This window comes from Salvelinus fontinalis, chromosome 32 (assembly GCF_029448725.1).
Source record: "Salvelinus fontinalis isolate EN_2023a chromosome 32, ASM2944872v1, whole genome shotgun sequence".
NCBI lineage: Eukaryota > Metazoa > Chordata > Actinopteri > Salmoniformes > Salmonidae > Salvelinus > Salvelinus fontinalis.
Genome location: NC_074696.1, coordinates 10,357,473 through 10,380,725, shown reverse-complemented (window position 1 = coordinate 10,380,725; position 23,253 = coordinate 10,357,473). Strand labels below are relative to the sequence as shown.

The 23,253-nt window shown below is 44.7% G+C and overlaps 1 protein-coding gene across 18 annotated transcripts in view; it reads right to left on the bottom strand.

The window, feature by feature from the left end:
- LOC129830709 (protein 4.1-like) overlaps positions 1-23,253 on the bottom strand; it is a 104,899-nt gene that overhangs the window by 80,916 nt on the left and 730 nt on the right. For 2 of the 18 annotated variants that reach the window (XM_055893342.1, XM_055893350.1), the window contains exon 1: positions 7,819-7,986. The exons of the other annotated variants lie outside the window; for them this stretch is intronic. In XM_055893342.1, coding sequence (XP_055749317.1) covers positions 7,819-7,837 — 19 coding nt within the window. In that variant the 5' untranslated portion in view covers positions 7,838-7,986. Of the gene's footprint in view, positions 1-7,818; positions 7,987-23,253 lie in introns of those variants that run through there. 18 annotated transcript variants of the gene reach the window in all.

The window sequence follows — 23,253 nt, the reverse complement described above, 5'->3', positions numbered from 1 at the left end:
GAGGACATCATGGGAACATCATGGGGACATCATGGGAACATCATGGGAACATCATGGGAACATCATGGGGACATCATGGGAACATCATGGGAACATCATGGGGACATCATAGGGAGATAGAGCAGGATGAGTGACCAGCCTCTAAGAAGACCAGGCCTTACCACTACAACCAGTCATTTTAGTGTTAGTAAGCAATATTATATTTCTATATTCTAGCGGTATTTCTATATTCTATATTCAATATTCTAGCTATATTATATTGCATAAGAAAAAAAACGTCAAAATTAATTACAGAATTCTTGAATTATCTCAGATTGCTTCTGACTATTTTGAGGAAGTAATACTGGCTTTGTTCCTATGGTGTCTCATGAGGGACAAACATCAGTAACTGCCACATTGAACCACAGCCCCAAAACTGAAATCAAATTTTTCTTAATGAGCAACAGAGAAACATGTGGAATTGGTGCGTTCAGTCGCTCTTTAATCGTGGAGTCCCAAATCAGTGTTTCCCACCCCCTGGTGTTGACTGACACAGTTCTGCCGAGCCCAGCTCTACCCAGCTCTACCCAGCCTGATAGTGGTTCATCTAGTTGCTGCCCTATGACAGGGCCAAATCTGACAATAACAGCAGCACACAACTAGACCGGTCCAAAATCTGTGCTGGCTTGCCAATGTATGACCATAATAGCTGGCAAGACAGCGCAGACAAATCTGGGACCAGGCTAGCAAATAATCTTCAGTGTTCTGCTTTCAATGGATTTCTCCTGAGTCATTGTCTAGTCTAGTCACAGTGTGTATCTACGTACGCGCCAGAACAATAGCGGACCGACTCACAAGGGCCCTTCAACGACTAATAATACAGTGAGGCTCCACAGTTCAGAGAAAGTTGAGGAGCAGTGAGTTGATTTAATCAGACGCTCACAAGGAGATCTCAGGGGTACGTCCCAAACAGCTCCCTATTCACTATGTAGTGCACTAGGACCTCATAGGGGCTCTGGTTAAAAGTAGTGCACTAAATCAAATCAAATCAAATTTTATTGGTCACATACACATGGTTAGCAGATGTTAATGCGAGTGTAGCGAAATGCCTGTGCTTCTAGTTCCGACCATGCAGTAATATCTAACAAGTAAACTAACAATTTCACAACAACTACCTAATACACACAAGTGTAAAGGAATGAATAAGAATATGTACATATAAATATATGGATGAGCGATGGCCGAACGGCATAGGCAAGATGCAGTAGATGGTATAGAGTACACTATATACATATGAGATGAGTAATGTAGGGTATGTAAACATTATATGAAGTGGTATTGTTTAAAGTGACTAGTGATACATTTATTACATCCAATGTTTAATTATTAAAGTGGCTGGAGTTGAGTCAGTATGTTGGCAGCAGCCACTCAATGTTAGTGATGGCTGTTTAACAGTCCGATGGCCTTGAGATGTTGCGCCTTCTTCACCACGCTGTCTGTGTGGGCGGACCATTTCAGTTTGTCCATGATGTGTGCGACGAGGAACTTAAAACGTTCCACCTTCTCCACTACTGTCTCGTCGATGTGGATAGGGGGGTGCTCCCTCTGCTTTTTCCTGAAGTCCACGATCATCTCCTTTGTTTTGTTTACGTTGAGTGTGAGGTTATTTTCCTGACACCACACTCCGAGGGCCCTCACCTCCTCCCTGTAGGCCGACTCGTCGTTGCTGGTAATCAAGCCTACCACTGTAGTGTCGTCTACAAACTTGATGATTGAGAACGCACCCTTGTGGGGCCCCAGTGTTGAGGATCAGCAGAGTGGAGATGTTCACCCTGCTGATCCTCAACACTGGGGCCCCACAAGGGTGCGTTCTCAGCCCTCTCCTGTACTCCCTGTTCACCCACGACTGTGTGGCCATGCACGCCTCCAACTCAATCATCAAGTTTGCAGACGACACTACAGTGGTAGGCTGTACCACCTGGGGGCGGCCCGTCAGGAAGTCCAGGACCCAGTTGCATAGGGCGGACGAGTTTGGAGGGTACTATGGTGTTAAATGCTGAGCTGTAGTCGATGAACAGCATTCTAACATAGGTATTCCTCTTGTCCAGATGGGTTAGGGCAGTGTGCAGTGTGATTGCGATTGCGTCGTCTGTGGACCTATTGGGGCGGTAAGCAGATTGGAGTGGGTCTAGAGTATCAGGTAGGGTGGAGGTGATGTGATACTTGACTAGTCTCTCAAAGCACTTCATGATGACGGAAGTGAATGCTACGGGGCGGTAGTCGTTTAGCTCAGTTACCTTAGCTTTCTTGGGAACAGGAACAATGGTGGCACTCTTGAAGCATGTGGGAACAGCAGACTGGGATAAGGATTGATTGAATATGTCCGTAAACACACCAGCCAGCTGGTCTGCGCATGCTCTGAGGACGAGGCTAGGGATGCCGTCTGGGTCGGCAGCCTTGCGAGGGTTAACACATTTAAATGTTTTACTCACGTTGGCTGCGGTGAAGGAGAGCCCACAATCCTTGGTAGCGGAACGTGTCGGTGGCACTGTATTGTCCTCAAAGCGAGCAAAGAAGCTGTTTAGTTTGTCTGGGAGCCCCCGACGAGGCTGGTTTTCTTTTTGTAGTCCGTGATTGACTGTAGACCCTGCCACATACCTCTCGTGTCTGAGCTGTTGAATTGCGACTCTACTTTGTCTCTATACTGACGCTTGGCTTGTTTGATTGCCTTGCGGAGGGAATAGCTACACCGTTTGTATTCGGTAATGATTCCGGTCGCCTTTTTTTTTTTTTTCCCCCCACCTTTATTTAACCAGGTAGGCAAATTGAGAACACGTTCTCATTTACAATTGCGACCTGGCCTTGCCCTGATTAAAAGCGGTGGTAAGCGCTTTCACGGGAATAGGGTGCCAATTGAGACGTAACCCAGGTCCACCGTTCAGCCTCTCCCTGCTCTGTCTCCTCCACTCTCGGCTGCTCAGTAGTTAGTAGAGCCATAATTACCTTCATCACTATAATCGTCTGATTTCCAGTCTTTAAACAGTGACTCCCTCCCCAGCGCTGCTCATGGGCTCAGAGCATAGGCAATAGGCTATAGACCAACCAAGTAGAACATTGGGTCATTCTCCTCTTATTAAAGTGCAGTAGACATAGTAACATTACTTTACATTACTTTGAACTCTGAATTCTGAAGCACACTAGTACTATAACCCTTCAGTGTGTGTCTAAATGAGTCGCTTTGAAAAAGGGTTGGTGGCAAAGACGAAAACACAAGAAGTGTCTACTTCCTGCTTTATCAAAAGAACCACCTCAGTCTGTCCATGGTGTGTGTGAGAATCACAGGAGGTTTGTGGAACCTTAATTAGGGAGGACGGGCTCGTGGCAAAGTCTGGAGCGGAATCAGCGGAACGGTATCAAATAGATGAAAAACGTGGTTTCCATGTGTTTGATGCCATTCCATTCACCGTTATTATGAGGCCGTCCTCCCGTCAGCAGCCTCCACTGGCGTTGATGTGTGCTACGTGTGTGCGTGTGTAATGTGTATGCATGTGTGTGTGGTTAAAAAACTACTACACAAAAAAATAAATTTCTGTGGTCAATAGCTTGAAGGACAAAGAACCAGTTCAGAATCTCAGATTAGTCGTGTCATCGTCAGGCTAGCTGTCATGGCGACCTCGTCGGTTTCCTGTTTTCTATGGCTGCTGACACACAATGTGCCGGTAGATGTCCAATCAACATCACACAGGACGACAGAGTTTGTCAGTTGGCTAATACCCCCGATGGTGTCAATATGACAACTGCCCGCTTGAATTTACGTCCCCCACACCTGCAGCACTGCATCCCTACTGCATACCACAGTCATGTACTAATTACACAGGCTTAGGCACGCAGAGAGAGGATGGTGGCCAGCTTAACTTGATCGTGTTGAGACCTATGTATCCTGTTGCTGTTTCCCCTGACCAGTAACACCACTCTACTGACTACTGACTACTGTTTCCCCTGACCAGTAACACCACTCTACTGACTACTGCTTCCCCTGACCAGTAACACCACTCTACTGACTACTGTTTCCCCTGACCAGTAACACCACTCTACTGACTACTGCTTCCCCTGACCAGTAACACCACTCTACTGACTACTGCTTCCCCTGACCAGTAACACCACTCTACTGACTACTGACTACTGCTTCCCCTGACCAGTAACACCACTCTACTGACTACTGACTACTGCTTCCCCTGACCAGTAACACCACTCTACTGACTACTGCTTCCCCTGACCAGTAACACCACTCTACTGACTACTGTTTCCCCTGACCAGTAACACCACTCTACTGATTACTGACTACTGTTTCCCCTGACCAGTAACACCACTCTACTGACTACTGTTTCCCCTGACCAGTAACACCACTCTACTGATTACTGACTACCTATTCTGTCCCATTCCCTTCATCCATACTTATTCTGTCCCATTCCCTCCATTCTGTCTCATTCCCTCCCATTCCATCCATTCATCCCTATTCTGTCCCATTCCCTCCATTCAAACCTATTCTGTCCCATTCCTCCCAGTCCTTCCATTCCCTCTCATTCCTTCCATTCCCTCCATTCTGTCCCATTCCCTCCATTCTGTCCCATTCCCACCATTCTCTCTCATTCCCTCCATTCTGTCCCATTCCCTCCATTCTGTCCCATTCCCTCCATTCTGTCCCATTCCCACCATTCTGTCTCATTCCCACCATTATGTCTCATTCCCACCATTCTGTCGCATTCCCACCATTCTCTCTCATTCCCTCCATTCTGTCCCATTCCCTCCATTCTGTCACATTCCCACCATTCTGTCCCCCTACGGTATCCAATTGAAAGAACATGTTTTGTTTGGATACTATAGTAAGACCAATGGCAGCTCAATGAATGTAGTACAGCTCTTGAACGCATCAATGGATGACGAAGCAGAAAAGGGTACTTCAGATACGAAGGGAACAACGAAGGGTCCAAGGGCCCAGATCTGGGACTCAACATGAGGGAAGTGTATTCATATCATTAGAGAAAAGGTCTGTTTTAATAGACGTTGTGTGTGTTTGATTAGAATCACAGTTTGGGGAGCAGTATTTCTACAAAGTTTTCAGATACAAGCAGTACCCCTGCGAGTTCTGCGAGTGTCGCTTACAAGGCAATGTTTGGGAAATCAGCTGGCAAGGTGAGAGAGAGACAGAGAGAGAGTAGAGAGACAGAGACAGAGAAAGAGAGAGAGAGAGAGAGAGAGAGAGAGAGAGAGAGAGAGAGAGAGAGTAACCAAGGAGGGTTGAGAGGGGGGGAGGGGGGGAAAGAGGATGATCCTCAGTGAAAGTGAGAGATGCAGCCAGCCTGGTAATCTGCTGCCATCATCCTGTCTGCATCCCAAATGGGGCACTACTTTTGACCAGGGCCCATAGGGAAACCCACTATTTAGGGAATAGGGTACCATTTGGGTTGCATACAGGCTCAGTTTAGATGCTTCTCTGCACTAATGTCACCCCCCCCCCCCCCCCCCCCCCGCACAGAGACATGACGTGGGGTGACGGGTTGCTAAGACTACAGCTTTACGTCGACGCTAGTGGGAAATGTCACATCCATAACTAGTAAACCATGTCTCAGTATGACAGGCCTACAGTGTAGTGTTAAGAGTGTCTGCTACCCTTTGGGGTATGTTCGCGTTCAAAACACAGGGTATATATATATATATATGCACCCTTACACCTTGCCCAAACCGGCTGCGCGCATGCACTATCGTGCATAAATTTATTTTGCCCCCCTACACCAAACGCGATCACGACACGCAGGTTAAAATATCAAAACAAACTCTGAACCAATGACATTCATTTGGGGACAGATCGAAAAGCATTAAACATGTATGGTAATTTAGCTAGTTAGCTTGCACTTGCTAGCTAACATTAATTTGTCCTATTTAGCTAGCTTGCTGTTGCTAGCTAATTTGTCCTGGGATATAAACATTGAGTTGTTATTTTACCTGAAATGCACAAGGATCTCTACTCCGACAATTAATCCACACATAAAACGGCCAACCGAATCGTTTCTAGTCATCTCTCCTCCTTCCAGGCTTTTTCATTGTTTAAATTATATGGTGATCGCATCTAAACTTTCATCGTATTACCACAACTACCGGCAAAACAGTTCGTCTTTCTATCACCCACGTGGGTATAACCAATGAGGAGATGGCACGTGGGTACCTGCTTCTATAAACCAATGAGATGGGAGAGGCAGGACTTGCAGCGCGATCTGCGTCAGAAATAGGAACGACATCTATTTTAGCCCCTGGTGTCGCAGACACTCGTTGGCGCGCGCAAGCAGTGTGGGTGCAATAATTGAATAACATGGATTTCTAAATTTATTTTGCGACGCTCGCGCACGCGACATTTAAGTGGCACCCTATTCCCAGATATAGTGTACTACTTCTTACCAAAGTCCTATGTGTATCCCTATGGGGCTCTGGTCAAAAGTAGGCCACTATAAAGGGAATAGGGTGCCATTTAGGACAAAGAGCTCTCATTGTTCTTTCATCCAATCATTGAAATTGACGCATCTGCGTTTACAAAATGTGTTAAGACAGACCTGCAGCAGCATTACATATTCAGTCAGTGAATAGTTGGTCCTGGAAACCCCCTCTCTCTCGCTCTCTCTCCCATTAGCTATGCTGGAGTGTCTCCTTATGTCACTCACACCCCAGAAAGCACATGTGCATGTCGCAAGGGGACACACTTGTCTCTTGGGACAATGAGAAAAGTTGTGTTTCCTATCCGAGAATAATACTTATACTATTATGCAAAATTATATTCAGAGTAATTTAATTGTACAGTATAGACAAATGAAATGGTAGGAAAATATTTCACTTGATAGAGGACATGTCTCACCTCTCTGGGGTTGTAGGCTACTAGTGAAGGGGCATGGTGTGGTGTTTCTTTGAATCAGGTAGACTTGGGTGACGATAAATTAAAACAGCTTCTCTGTTATGATCTCATGTGTCCCTCCCTATGCAGGTGCTCCCTTGTAATAAATCCGTAATAAAGGATAGTATCACAGAGGCGATTGGGCTTTTCAATGCCTGGATAATTAAATAAGTATTTTGAAAGCTATACAAAGCCACAGTGAAATGTTAGCAAAAGAGATTCAAAGAAGACAAAGAAAAAATAAAAGAATGTAGGAGATCTAATTTTCTGTTTAATTGGCACTATAATTAGCCTATCGAGATAATCTTTGATAGTTTTTAACCTTTGTTAACAGAAATAATTTGATATGAACGTGAAAATATCTTTATCAACACACGCAGTGTCTTGTTTGTTTTGACATTGACTACAATGTGGTTTATTGCGAAGATCCATTCATAGTTCTTTGATCTGATTGGATCGCTATACAGTCGCTTTTCCCTTATCCCCAATACACTTGAAATATTTTCCAATATTTGTGAATCAGTTGAAATGTTACATATTTGTTTCACTGTTTCCTATTTGTGAACTTTTCCACGCCGAACACAATGCCTACCCTCAAATCAGCAGCCACATTCTAGATTGTTCTATAATTATCTTTATTGTGAGGTGCACAAATCACTTCTATTCTTACGCCTTCGATCAATGAAACGGGTAAACATGTATCGGTTAGAATGCAACGTTGTTTTATCAAATAAATCCGAGCATCGGAGACTTGTCGAGAACAGGCGGACGGCAGGTGTTTAAAGAGTCTGTCTGAAAATGGCGCCGAATGTGAAAAAAAATGTCAACATATTTATTTCCTCGCGTGCATCTCATCACACAATACATAATCCATTGTTAAAGTTTCCCATTGCACTTACCTTTTTCTATATATTTCATGAAAATAAAGAAATACTCCTCAGTGAATATCGACGGTTGGTTGCCTATTACTTTCGCGCATTGGATAAACAGAGTGGCAATTCCATGTGTGTTATTATCCGGGCTATGTTTTTAAAATGTGTTTAGGTTCTAGCAAAAAGGAGGTGGCTTCGTATGCAATGAGATAAGTGTATTTATTGCAGTGGCCAATGGGCAACGGGCAGAGACCAGCCTAATCCAATCAGGCTGGTTCGAGGTTGGTGTTCGATGGCAAGCGCCAAGGCTGCACCGTCGTAACCAAGGACACAGATCATGTGTTAATATTCTAAGAAAATCATTGTATATATTTCTAAGGATAAATGTAGCAGATTATATAACAGACAAAAAAAAAAAAAAGGCACGCAGCTGATAGCCTAAATTATTTAAAATTGATTGTATTTAGGTATAGGGAATTAACCGGAATCAATTCAATGTCCGGGAGGTACATTTTCATAACATGGTTACTAAAAGAGTGATTGTTCAAGGTCCGCAACCCTGGAGCATCTACACACCTTGTTGTGACAATAGAGCTGGTCGGAACAGCTCGGGGAAACCGCACTCATGCTCACAGAACAGCGCTCACGTTCTAATAGAATAAAACACGTTCTAATAGAATAAAACACGTTCTAATAGAATAAAACACGTTCTATTCACTCAGCTACCGACTTTCCCACCTTTAGGCCTACATTCATGTGGTGAATCAGGTGACTTAATCCACGTCTTTCACAGACCCCCCTTGCTCATTTCAGCCATCAATGAATAATGAATAACATTAAACACACACAAAAAAGTCCGTCCTTCTCACTCAGCTAAATCACTAGAACACGTGTGTATAGTGCAGTCTACATGTAATACAAACTGTCTGGAATAAAAAGCTTCGTATTGATAAGAGATCAATTCCATGGAGAAACGGCATACATGAGATCCCTCAAATAAATACCTACCAGCCTAACGTCGGTGAGGAGATGTGCGCAGTTGCGTTAGGGGTCTGGATTCGAGTCTCTTGAAGGCGCAGTGCGAAAGTACCTGGTATATCTGACACTTTTAGCCAAGTACTCTCGGGAATATTCAGTGGATACAGAATGGCCACTAGGCCAGGCTACTATAGTTGAATTTCTTTATGATCAGCAGTCCTCATTGTGAGCTACTGTGATATATAATGGCAATCTCACACAGCCTAGACACTCACTTTCTCCAAAACAAGCTCAGGAGTAAAGTTTCCCCAAGGTACAGACCTACTGTGGGGACACGTCCTCAATCCATCTCTAGGGCCTGTTTTTCCACACTTGTATCTGCCCTCTCATTGGCTAGAATGGTCCCACCTGATCTGGCCTCCTCCCGCCTGCCTTCCATCTTGAGGACATGTATTTCCATTGTTAGAGTGGTCACTTAACTATCTTGTCAATATAATAGACAATCTTTGGTTTTCTTTTTTTTAGCCTTATGATGTTACACCCCTCCATCTCTAATGTAAAGAGACCGGGTCCCCAGTGAGGAGAGGAGCAGGGGGAGCAGGGAGGAGGCGAGCAGGGAGGAGGGGAGCAGGGTCCCCAGAGAGGAGGGGAGCAGGGTCCCCAGAGAGGAGGGGAGCAGGTGGAGCAGAGAGGAGGGGAGCAGGGTCCCCAGAGAGGAGGGGGGCAGGTGGAGCAGAGAGGAGGGGAGCAGTGTCCCCAGAGAGGAGGGGAGCAGGGTCCCCAGAGAGGAGGGGAGCAGGATCCCCAGAGAGGAGGGGGGCAGGTGGAGCAGAGAGGAGGGGAGCAGTGTCCCCAGAGAGGAGGGGAGCAGGGTCCCCAGAGAGGAGGGGAGCAGGGTCCCCAGAGAGGAGGGGAGCAGTGGGAGCAGAGAGGAGGGGAGCAGTGGGAGCAGAGAGGAGGGGAGCAGAAGGAAGGCACACACACACTGACACACTTTCTCTTTCTTTTGCTCTCTCTCTCTCTCACACACACACACACACGCACACACACGCACACACACACACACACACACACACACACACACACACACACACACACACACACACACACACACACACACACACACACACACACACACACACACAATGGCACACCTCCCTCCCCTCTTGCGTCGTCACCACCTCTATTCCAGAACGTTCCCCACTCCTTTCCCTCTTCTCCCTTCCACCTTCTCTCCCTCCCACCTCGCTCCTCTCCTGTCCTCTCCACACCCTCCTCTCCTCTCGCTCCCTCCCTCCTCTTCTTCTCACCCTCATCTCCCTGCCTCCCACCTCCCCTCCTCTCTTCCCCAGCTCCTCTCCTCTCCCTCCCCCCTCTTCTTCTCACCCTCATCTCCCTGCCTCCCACCTCCCCTCCTCTCTTCCCCCGCTCCTCTTCTCTCCCTCCAACCTCCTCTCCATCCCACCTCCATTGTAATCTGTGATTGTCGCTCCAGCTGAGCATGTGGTCTATAATTACCTCCATCCACTTCCACTATTACCACCAATTCAATACCCTCCGTACCACCCTGACAATACAATACCCACCCTGCCACCCTGCCAATACAATACCCACCCTGCCACCCTGACAATACAATACCCACCCTGCCACCCTGACAATACAATACCCACCCTGCCACCCTGACAATACAATACCCTCTGTACCACCCTGACAATACAATACCCTGACTACCACCCTGACAATACAATACCCACCCTGCCACCCTGCCAATACAATACCCACCCTGCCACCCTGACAATATAATACCCTCTGTACCACCCTGACAATACAATACCCTGCCTACCACCCTGACAATACAATACCCTGCCTACCACCCTGACAATACAATACCCACCCTACCACCCTGACAATACAATACCCACCCTACCACCCTGATAATACAATACCCACCCTACCACCCTGATAATACAATACCCACCCTACCACCCTGACAATACAATACCCACCCTACCACCCTGACAATACAATACCCACCGAACCAGCCTGACAATACAATACCCACCCTACCACCCTAACCATACAATACCCACCCTGCCACCCTGACAATATAATACCCTCTGTACCACCCTGACAATACAATACCCTGCCTACCACCCTGACAATACAATACCCTGCCTACCACCCTGACAATACAATACCCACCCTACCACCCTGACAATACAATACCCACCCTACCACCCTGATAATACAATACCCACCCTACCACCCTGACAATACAATATCCACCCTACCATCCTGACAATACAATACCCACCCTACCACCCTGACAATACAATACAATACCCACCGTACCACCCTGACTATACAATATCCACCCTACCACCCTGACTATACAATGCCCACCCTACCACCCTGACAATACAATACAATACCCACCGTACCACCCTGACTATACAATACCCACCCTACCACCCTGACAATACAATACAATACCCATGTACCACCCTGACAATACAATACAATACAACACCCACCGTACCAGCCTGACAATACAACACCCACTCTACCACCCTGACAATACAATCTCCACCGTACCACACTGACAATACAATACAATACCCACCCTAACACCCTGACAATACAATACAATACCCATGTACCACCCTGACAATACAATACAATACCCACCGTACCAGCCTGACAATACAATACAATACCCATGTACCACCCTGACAATACAATACCCACTGTACCACCCTGACAATACAATCTCCACCGTACCACACTGACAATACAATACCCAATGTAAATAACAGCCTACTTAAAACCTGTGATAAGTGATGGAATAACTGTCACTAACAAGCATCACACCTACTAAATCAATCTGAATTCCACTTTATCTCCCTCAAACAATATCGCAACTGGGGGGTGCAATCAATCACCTCTATGGTACCCCAACACATGACATCATACTATTCAGCAGTGTTTTAATTGAGCAATAAGGCATGTAAATGGCAGGTAAATGGCATTGTTCGGCTCGACGCGATAGAGTATCCCACCTTGCTCCTCTCCTCTCCATGATAATGCAATGCCTCGCATGTCTTATTGCTTTTATAAAAGCTGTGGTATCCCGGAAGGTCTACCCCGGGGGTTGGTGATAGAGGGGATGTACGTGTCCCGCGATGTTGTCTCCCTCTGCTGGGAGTACACGGGCTGGGCACCCCGACATGGATGGCTCCGGGTAGAGGTAATTCGTGGAGAGCGCCAACCAGCCGTGGAGGCCACATAAAGGGAGCACCGTGGCACACAGCGGGAGAGAACAGAGAGATAGACACGGGGGAGAAACACGGGGGAGAAACACGGGGGAGAGACACGGGGGAGAAGCTGAGAAGAAGGACCGAGCCAAGCCTACGCGATTCCGTTGTTATGTTTGTTGTATTGCCTAGTAACCCAACACCCCACGGGTTTACTACAAAGTGTTACCAACATATTAAAATAACAACGAATTACATATTTTCATTAAAACTTTATTTAGGGATAGGATCCAAACCACCAGTCTTATAATGGTAGTGTGAGGAGGGGATAGGTTCCAAACCACCAGTCTTATAATGGTAGTGTGAGGAGGGGATAGGTTCCAAACCACCAGTCTTATAATGGTAGTGTGAGGAGGGGATAGGTTCCAAACAACCAGTCTTATAATGGTAGTGTGAGGAGGGGATAGGATCCAAACCACCAGTCTTATAATGGCAGTGTGAGGAGGGGATAGGTTCCAAACCACCAGTCTTATAATGGTAGTGTGAGGAGGGGATAGGTTCCAAACAACCAGTCTTATAATGGCAGTGTGAGGAGGGGATAGGATCCAAACCACCAGTCTTATAATGAGGAGGGGATAGGATCCAAACAACCAGTCTTATAATGGTAGTGTGAGGAGGGGATAGGTTCCAAACCACCAGTCTTATAATGGCAGTGTGAGGAGGGGATAGGATCCAAACCACCAGTCTTATAATGAGGAGGGGATAGGATCCAAACAACCAGTCTTATAATGAGGAGGGGATAGGATCCAAACCACCAGTCTTATAATGGTAGTGTGAGGAGGGGATAGGATCCAAACAACCAGTCTTATAATGGTAGTGTGAGGAGGGGATAGGTTCCAAACCACCAGTCTTATAATGGTAGTGTGAGGAGGGGATAGGTTCCAAACAACCAGTCTTATAATGGTAGTGTGAGGAGGGGATAGGTTCCAAACAACCAGTCTTATAATGGTAGTGTGAGGAGGGGATAGGTTCCAAACCACCAGTCTTATAATGGTAGTGTGAGGAGGGGATAGGTTCCAAACCACCAGTCTTATAATGGTAGTGTGAGGAGGGGATAGGTTCCAAACAACCAGTCTTATAATGGTAGTGTGAGGAGGGGATAGGTTCCAAACCACCAGTCTTATAATGGTAGTGTGAGGAGGGGATAGGTTCCAAACCACCAGTCTTATAATGGTAGTGTGAGGAGGGGATAGGATCCAAACAACCAGTCTTATAATGGTAGTGTGAGGAGGGGATAGCGGAAGGGGATCAGTGCAACCCTTCAGCCTCTACTAATTAGTCTGTCTTCTCTCCGTTTGTCTAGACACCAATGTAGAGATGTTTTGATGGTGATAATACAGATGCAGGTGAAATAGGATGTGAACATACTCGGGGGGGGGGGGGGGGGGGGGGGGGGTGTACGGCTAACCATGCGTGCTTAATCAGGACCACTTTTGTATTCCCACAAATGTGACTTGTCTTTTTGTGCAGCAGATTAGACTGTGCTGTGGCTACAGTTGAACTATTCCCTCTGGTGTCCCATCGCCCCACAGCTTGTACCTGATTGAGGAAATTGCATATACGTATATCCATGTATCATTGTGCACAAATGGCTTTAGCCACATATGGGATTCCTGTTTGCACCAGCTGTAATACATATTCATCACCAACATCGCTAAATAAACTATGATGCCGGAAAGATTTAATTTGTTGTTCCTAAATGTCCTCTACTTTTACCTCCTCTCTCTGTCTCTCTGCCTGTCTGTCTGTCTGTCTGTCTGTGGTATAATGCTTAATTTCACCAGTAAAAATACGTCAGAGAAGATAACCCAGGGTATCTTCATGCCCCCCTCCAAACCATTCCTCTGTAATAGCAAGAGTAAAACTGTGTCATCATCCCAAGAGACGTGGTCTGAAAGGTGATAGTACTATGTATCAAACATCCAATCAGAGATTAGGATTTAGTACACTTTATTTGGGGTTATAAGAATTCCCTGGGCCCAGTTTTTAAAATGTTATCTATCTGGATTTCAGATAGGATTAAATGCATAGAAATAGAATGAATAGAACGGACAAATCATTGACTTGAATGGGAACTCCAGTTCTATTCATTATATATCTATGCATTTAATACTATCCGAAATCCAGATAGATACATTTAAAACACTGTTTCTCCTCTCTCCTGGGATCATCTTTTTTATACATCTCTATGCCCGTCTCCTCCATGTTGACGTTGGTTTCATGTTGTCAATCCCATGGCCGAGCCAGTGACCACCTGTTCAGTTTCCCTGTCCGGCTCTCTGCTGCTCCCTGCTGTCTGAACGCTGAACTACATGTCTGTGTGTTTCTTGGTGAATCATTTCCCATATATTCCCATTAATGGATGGACATGACAACCTTATTTTACCAGCTAAATTTACTGAGAACATATTCTCATTTGCAGGTATCGTATAGCTGTGCCTGCAATCTTTTTGAATATAAGAGAGAGAGTGACTTGGGGCTATTTTTTGCACTATTAATGGAGCTGAGAGTCAGTGTTCTGTCTATTGCTGTGTGTCCCCACAGAAGAAGGATGAGATCATATTTCTATGGTTGTCCCATGCCGCTGTGATGTCACGAGACAGACCCAGAAATGTCTGTTCTGAGTAGATCATGACAACTCACAGGCTCCGCCCTCCTACTGTACATCACCACTTCCTACTAGACCTCCACGCTACTGGTCTGACGACTGGTCTGACGACTGGTCTGAACACTGGTCTGAACACTGGTCTGAATACTGTACCTCCTCCTGGTCTGACTACTGTACCTCCTCCTGGTCTGACTACTCTACCTCCTCCTGGTCTGACTACTGTACCTCCTCCTGGTCTGACTACTGTACCTCCTCCTGGTCTGACTACTCTACCTCCTCCTGGTCTGACTACTGTACCTCCTCCTGGTCTGACTACTCTACCTCCTCCTGGTCTGACTACTGTACCTCCTCCTGGTCTGACTACTGTACCTCCTCCTGGTCTGACTACTGTACCTCCTCCTGGTCTGACTACTGGTCTGACTACTGTACCTCCTCCTGGTCTGACTAATGTACCTCCTCCTGATCTGACTACTCTACCTCCTCCTGGTCTGACTACTGTACCTCCTCCTGGTCTGACTACTCTACCTCCTCCTGGTCTGACTACTGTACCTCCTCCTGGTCTGACTACTCTACCTCCTCCTGGTCTGACTACTGTACCTCCTCCTGGTCTGACTACTGTACCTCCTCCTGGTCTGACTACTGTACCTCCTCCTGGTCTGACTACTGGTCTGACTACTGTACCTCCTCCTGGTCTGACTAATGTACCTCCTCCTGATCTGACTACTCTACCTCCTCCTGGTCTGACTACTGTACCTCCTCCTGATCTGACAGTTCATTATCACCTCAGAATGACTGTATGGCAGTACACATCACAACTACGTACAGTCGTGGCCAAAAGTTTTGAGAATGACACAAATATTAATTTTCACAACGTCTGCAGTTTGTATGATGGCAATTTGCATATACTCCAGAATATTATGAAGAGTGATCAGATGAATTGCAATTAATTGCAAAGTCCCTCTTTGCCATGCAAATGAATAGAATCCCCAAAAAACATTTCCACTGCATTTCAGCCCTGCCACAAAAGGACCAGCTGACATGTCAGTGATTCTCTCGTTAACACAGGTGTGAGTGTCGATGAGGACAAGGCTGGAGATCACTCTGTCATGCTGATTGAGTTCGAATAACAGACTGGAAGCTTCAAAAGGAGGGTGGTGCTTGGAATCATTGTTGTTCCTCTGTCAACCATGGTTACCTGCAAGGAAACACGTGCCGTCATCATTGCTTTGCACAAAAAGGGCTTCACAGGCAAGGATATTGCTGCCAGTAAGATTGCACCTAAATCAACCATTTATCGGATCATCAAGAACTTCAAGGAGAGCGGTTCAATTGTTGTGGAGAAGACTTCAGGGCGCCCAAGAAAGTCCAGCAAGCGCCAGGACCGTCTCCTAAAGTTGATTCAGATGCGGGATCGAGGCACCACCAGTACAGCGCTTGCTCAGGAATGGCAGCAGGCAGGTGTGAGTGCATTTGCACGTACAGTGAGGGGAAAACTTTTGGAGGATAGTCTGGTGTCAAGAAGGGCAGCAAAGAAGCCACTTCTCTCCAGGAAAAACATCAGGGACAGACTGATAATCTGCAAAAGGTACAGGGATTGGACTGAGGACTGGGGTAAAGTCATTTTCTCTGATGAATCCCCTTTCCGATTGTTTGGGGCATCCGGAAAAAAGCTTGTCCGGAGAAGACAAGGTGAGCGCTACCATCAGTCCGGTGTCATGCCAACAGTAAAGCATCCTGAGACCATCCATGTGTGAGGTTGCTTCTCAGCCAGGGGAGTGGACTCACTCACAATTCTGCCTAAGAACACACCATGAATAAAGAATGGTACCAACACATCCTCCGAGAGCAACTTCTCCCAGCCATCCAGGAACAGTTTGGTGACGAACAATGCCTTTTCCAGCATGATGGAGCACCTTGCCATAGGCAAAAGTGATAACTAAGTGGCTCGGGGAACAAAACATCGATATTTTGGGTCCATGGCCAGGAAACTCCCCAGACCTTAATCCCATTGACTTGTTGTCAATCCTCAAGAGGCGGGTGGACAAACAAAAACCCACAAATTCTGACAAACTCCAAGCATTGATTATGCAAGAATGGGCTGCCATCAGTCAGGATGTGACAGCATGTCAGGGCGGATTACAGAGGTCTTGGAAAAAGAAGGGTCAACACTGCAAATATTGACTCTTTGCATCAACTTCATGTAATTGTCAATAAAAGCCTTTGACACTTATGAAATGCTTGTAATTATCCTTCAGTATTCCATAGTAACAGCTGACAAAAATATCTAAAGACACTGAAGCAGCATACTTTGTGGAAATTTATATTTGTGTCATTCTCAAAACTTTTGGCCACGACTTTACTTTACCAACCATATATAGGCCATTGAAATGTCACACTGTGAGTCAGACCTGTATGTTGACTAGTCTGCACCAATATGTCTGTTGACTAGGCTGCACCAATATGTCTGTTGACTAGTCTACACCAATATGTCTGTTGACTAGGCTGCACCAATATGTCTGTTGACTAGGCTGCACCAATATGTCTGTTGACTAGTCTGCACCAATATGTCTGTTGACTAGTCTGTACCAATATGTCTGTTGACTAGTCTGAACCAATATGTCTGTTGACTAGTCTGCACCAATATGTCTGTTGACTAGTCTGCACCAATATGTCTGTTAACTAGTCTGCACCAATATGTCTGTTAACTAGTCTGCACCAATATGTCTGTTGACTAGTCTGCACCAATATGTCTGTTGACTAGTATGCACCAATATGTCTGTTGACTAGTCTGCACCAATATGTCTGTTGACTAGTCTGTACCAATATGTATGTTGACTAGTCTGCACCAATATGTCTGTTGACTAGTCTGAACCAATATGTATGTTGACTAGCCTGCAACAATATACAATATGTCTGTTAACTAGTCTGCACCAATATGTCTGTTGACTAGTCTGCACCAATATGTCTGTTGACTAGTCTGCACCAATATGTCTGTTAACTAGTCTGCACCAATATGTCTGTTGACTAGTCTGCACCAATATGTCTGTTCACTAGTCTGCAACAATATACAATATGTCTGTTGACTAGTCTGCACCAATATGTCTGTTGACTAGTCTGCACCAATATGTCTGTTGACTAGTCTGCACCAATATGTTCTGTTGACTAGTCTGCACCAATATGTCTGTTGACTAGTCTGCACCAATATGTCTGTTGACTAGTCTGCACCAATATGTCTGTTGACTAGTCTGCACCAATATGTCTGTTGACTAGTCTGCACCAATATGTCTGTTGACTAGTCTGCACCAATATGTCTGTTGACTAGTCTGCACCAATATGTCTGTTGACTAGTCTGCACCAATATGTCTGTTGACTAGTCTGCACCAATATGTCTGTTGACTAGTCTGCACCAATATGTCTGTTGACTAGTCTGCACCAATATGTCTGTTGACTAGTCTGCACCAATATGTCTGTTGACTAGTCTGCACCAATATGTCTGTTGACTAGTCTGCACCAATATGTCTGTTGACTAGTCTGAACCAATATGTCTGTTGACTAGTCTGCACTCCAGATCTAACAAAGTGCGTAGCTCAATGTGTAGATAATCTTTCACGTTAATTCAGACTAGCCTACATCCTGCAGTGTAGTCCATTTAGAAAACATATAATAACTTCACTAACAACAACAAAAACAACCTCATATTGTAAACAACAACCTCATATTGTAAACAACAACCTCATATTGTAAACAACAACCTCATATTGTAAACAACAACCTCATACTGTAAACAACAACCTCATACTGTAAACAACAACCTCATATTGTAAACAACAACCTCATATTGTAAACAACAACCTCATACTGTAAACAACAACCTCATACTGTAAACAATAACCTCATATTGTAAACAATAACCTCATACTGTAAACAACAACCTCATACTGTAAACAATAACCTCATATTGTAAACAATAACCTCATACTGTAAACAATAACCTCATATTGTAAACAATAACCTCATATTGTAAACAACAACCTCATATTGTATACATGTAACGGCGGTCCTCCTTCTCTTCGGTTGAAAAGGAGGAGTATTGATCGAACCAAGGCGCAGTGGAGTTTGAACACATATTTATTTTAAACGAAAACACGAACTTGAATAAACTAACAAAACAACAAACGGTGTAGACAGACCTAGACGACGAACTTACATGAAACAAGAAGAACGCACGAATAGAGAAAACAGGCTACACAAAAACAACGATGAACAAAACAAAACGAAAACAGTCCCGTGTGGTGCAACGACATACACAGACACGGAAGACAATCACCCACAACGAACACTGTGACAACGCCTACCTAAATATGACTCTTAATTAGAGGAACGCCAAACACCTGCCTCTAATTAAGAGCCATACCAGGCAACCCAAAAACCAACACAGAAACAGAAAACATAGAATGCCCACCCAACCTCACGTCCTGACCAACTAACACATACAACAAACTAACAGAAACAGGTCAGGAACGTGACAATACAATAACCTCATATTGTATACAACAACCTCATATTGTATACAATAACCTCATATTGTAAACAACAACCTCATATTGTAAACAATAACCTCATATTGTATACAATAACCTCATATTGTAAACAACAATAACCTCATATTGTAAACAACAACCTCATATTGTATACAATAACCTCATATTGTAAACAACAACCTCATATTGTAAACAATAACCTCATATTGTATACAATAACCTCATATTGTAAACAACAACCTCATATTGTATACAATAACCTCATATTGTAAACAATAACCTCATATTGTAAACAATAACCTCATATTGTATACAACAACCTCATATTGTAAACAATAACCTCATATTGTAAACAATAACCTCATATTGTAAACAACAATAACCTCATATTGTATACAACAACCTCATATTGTAAACAATAACCTCATATTGTAAACAACAATAACCTCATATTGTAAACAATAACCTCATATTGTAAACAATAACCTCATATTGTAAACAACAATAACCTCATATTGTATACAGCAACCTCATATTGTATACAGCAAACTCATATTGTAAACAACAATAACCTCATACTGTATACAACAACCTCATATTGTATACAATAACCTCATATTGCATACAATAACCTCATACTCAATCATATTCACTTGGTCAAATTCCCTCTGTCAGTCTCTGTAATGGCACTAAAGGCAACAATCAATCACGCTCACTGATAAGTTCCAGTCTTGAAAGATGTCTCCTGAATATATATCATATTTTCTACTGAATTCCTATCACATTCTGCAGCTGTATGTACTACTATACTCACAGTTGTCCCAACTGTCAAAAGAACAAAGTATATTTATTGTGTGATCTAGATAAGCTCTAGACGCATCATCTCTTAGGGTGCTGCTGTCCCCACTCCAGCTCTGAACAAGAGACAGGAGACAAGAGACAGGAGACAAGAGACAGGAGACAAGAGACAGGAGACAAGAGACAGGAGAGGTAAGGCAGTGAGACAGGAGACAGGATAGGCAGTGAGACAGTGAACCCCAGGCTACTGTCTGTCTGAGCCCAGACTGTCTGTCTGTTATAATAATATATAATATCCAAGGCTTCTTACAGTCATGCATGCATTCATTTTCCCTATGGGTGGCCCAGGGAAGCACCATGCTCTACCAACTGAGCCATACAGTTATTGCAACATTCTCCAGCAGAAATTATTTGCTAGCCTGGTCCCAGATCTGTTTGTGCCGTCTTGCCAACTGCTATACATGTTTGACGTGACAATGACCACAGGAGTTGGAATGACAGCACCAATACATCTGAAACCATGCTACATGTGTTTTTCCGAACTCAGAAATCAGTGAGAGGGATCAATTCTGATCTCTATCTCTCTCGGCCACAAGGGGGCAGGAAAGGGATACATTTTTACCTGTGGAGAAGATTCTGAGATTTGAAATCTAAATCTGTGTGATTTACTGACAGTACTGATTCGACCAGGGTCAGATTACCGACCAGATCTCCAGGGTCAGATTACCGACCAGATCTCCAGGGTCAGATTACCGACCAGATCTCCAGGGTCAGATTACCGACCAGATCTCCAGGGTCAGATTACCGACCAGATCTCCAGGGTCAGATTACCGATCAGATCTCCAGGGTCAGATTACCGACCAGATCTCCAGGGTCAGATTACCGACCAGATCTCCAGGGTCAGATTACCGACCAGATCTCCAGGGTCAGATTACCAATCAGATCTCCAGGGTCAGATTACCGACCAGATCTCCAGGGTCAGATTACCAATCAGATCTCCAGGGTCAGATTACCAATCAGATCTCCAGGGTCAGATTACCGACCAGATCTCCAGGGTCAGATTACCAATCAGATCTCCAGGGGGCAGGTGCGTTCGGGGGTAGTCGCGAAATCCCAGTGGTGGGAAAAGTTACCAATTGTCATACTTGAGCAGAAGTAAAGATACCTTAATAGAAAATGACTCAAGTAAAAGTGAAAGTCACCCAGTAAAATACAACTTGAGTAAAAGTCTAAAAGTATTTGGTTTTAAATATACTTAAGTATCAAAAGTAAATGTATAAATAATTTCAAATTCCTTATATTAAGCAAACCAGAGGGCACCATTTAATAAAAAATAAAAAAAGTTATTAACGTATAGCCATGGGCACACTCCAACCCTCAGACATAATTTACAAGCGAAGCATGTGTTTAGTGAGTCCTCCAGATCAGAGGCAGTAGGGATGACCAGGGATGTTCTCTGTTTAGTGAGTCCTCCAGATCAGAGGCAGTAGGGATGACCAGGGATGTTCTCTGTTTAGTGAGTCCTCCAGATCAGAGGCAGTAGGGATGACCAGGGATGTTCTCTGTTTAGTGAGTCCTCCAGATCAGAGGCAGTAAGGATGACCAGGGATGTTCTCTTGATAACTGTGTGAATTAGGCAATTTTCCTGACCTGCTATGCATTCATTGGGTGTCAGGGAAAATGTATGGAGTAAGATGTCTTGACTGCCCCTGCATGGTCAGAAAGAGAACTGCTCTTTTTCAGAGAATCACAAGGCTCATTTTTGTTTTAATTTACTGAGCAGCAAGAAAATGTTTGCAAAAAAAAAGAGTGACGAGGTCAACATCCAACATCTGTACGTCACTACTATGATCCGCTTGAAAAAAAATACAAAATACTAGCTAGGAAGAAGGAGATCACAGAGGTTATTTTAATGAGTGGCTACCACCACTGCAAAGAGTTTTGCAAACTTTGCCTTTGAATCACAACGTTTTGTCATGTCTGCCTCGTGATTGGCTGGGAGAGTTGAAGAGAACCCACCGCTGAATTGTTTTTTCTTCTTCTCTCTTATCAAAGTTGCAAAAAGATTCTAGCCTGGAGGAAGGTGCGTTCAGGGCCCCAGATGTGGTGGTCCGGCCCTGGATTCGGGCCATTGGAAAATAAACAGACACAACACAAACATCAGAGTGCTACCTTTTAAAGTTGGGGAATGTGAGGCCTTTGTCTCAAAAGGAAAATGCCAAAGATTACTCAAAGCTGTCTGACGCTTCACAGAGAATTACTTTTGATCTCAACACATTCGAGTGTGGAAATCAACACAAAAGTGGCTGAAATCTCATAATGTAGGTCTACTGAGTCCCTGGTGCATAACTACTGACACCTGGAGTGAGGTAGAATGGGATGTGGGTTAACCAGGCTGAAATGTTCAGAAAGTGCTCTGATGATGTTAGGAAAAACCCAGCCTCAGCAGTTTGGTACAGTACATTACCTCTTGTTTTCAGAGCTGTTTTATACCCTTGTTGTGTCCACACTGCTTCCTGAAGCAGCAGGCCATGTTATAGAGCAAAAAGCACGCGCTCTCCTTTTGGATGTACAGGTTAATAGGAACTATATCAACACTGTGTAGGTCAGGAAGATACACACACACACACACTGTAAACACACAGACACACACTGTGAACACACACAAACTCTGTAAACACACACACTGTGAACACACACAAACACACTGTACACACTGTACAGACACACACACAGACACACACACACACACACACACACACACACACACACACACACACACACACACACACACACACACACACACACACACTGTACACACACACTGTACACACACACACACACACACACACACACACACACTGTACACACACAGACACACACACACACTGTACACACACACACACACTGCACACACACACACACACACACACACACACACACACACACACACACACACACACTGTACACACTGTACACACACTGTACACACACTGTACACACACACACACACACACACACACACACACACACACACACACACACACACACACACACACACACACACACACACACACTGTACACACACACACACACTGTACACACACACACACACTGTACACACACACACACACACACTGCACACACACACACACACACACACACACACACACACACACACACACACACACACACACACACACACACACACACACACACACAC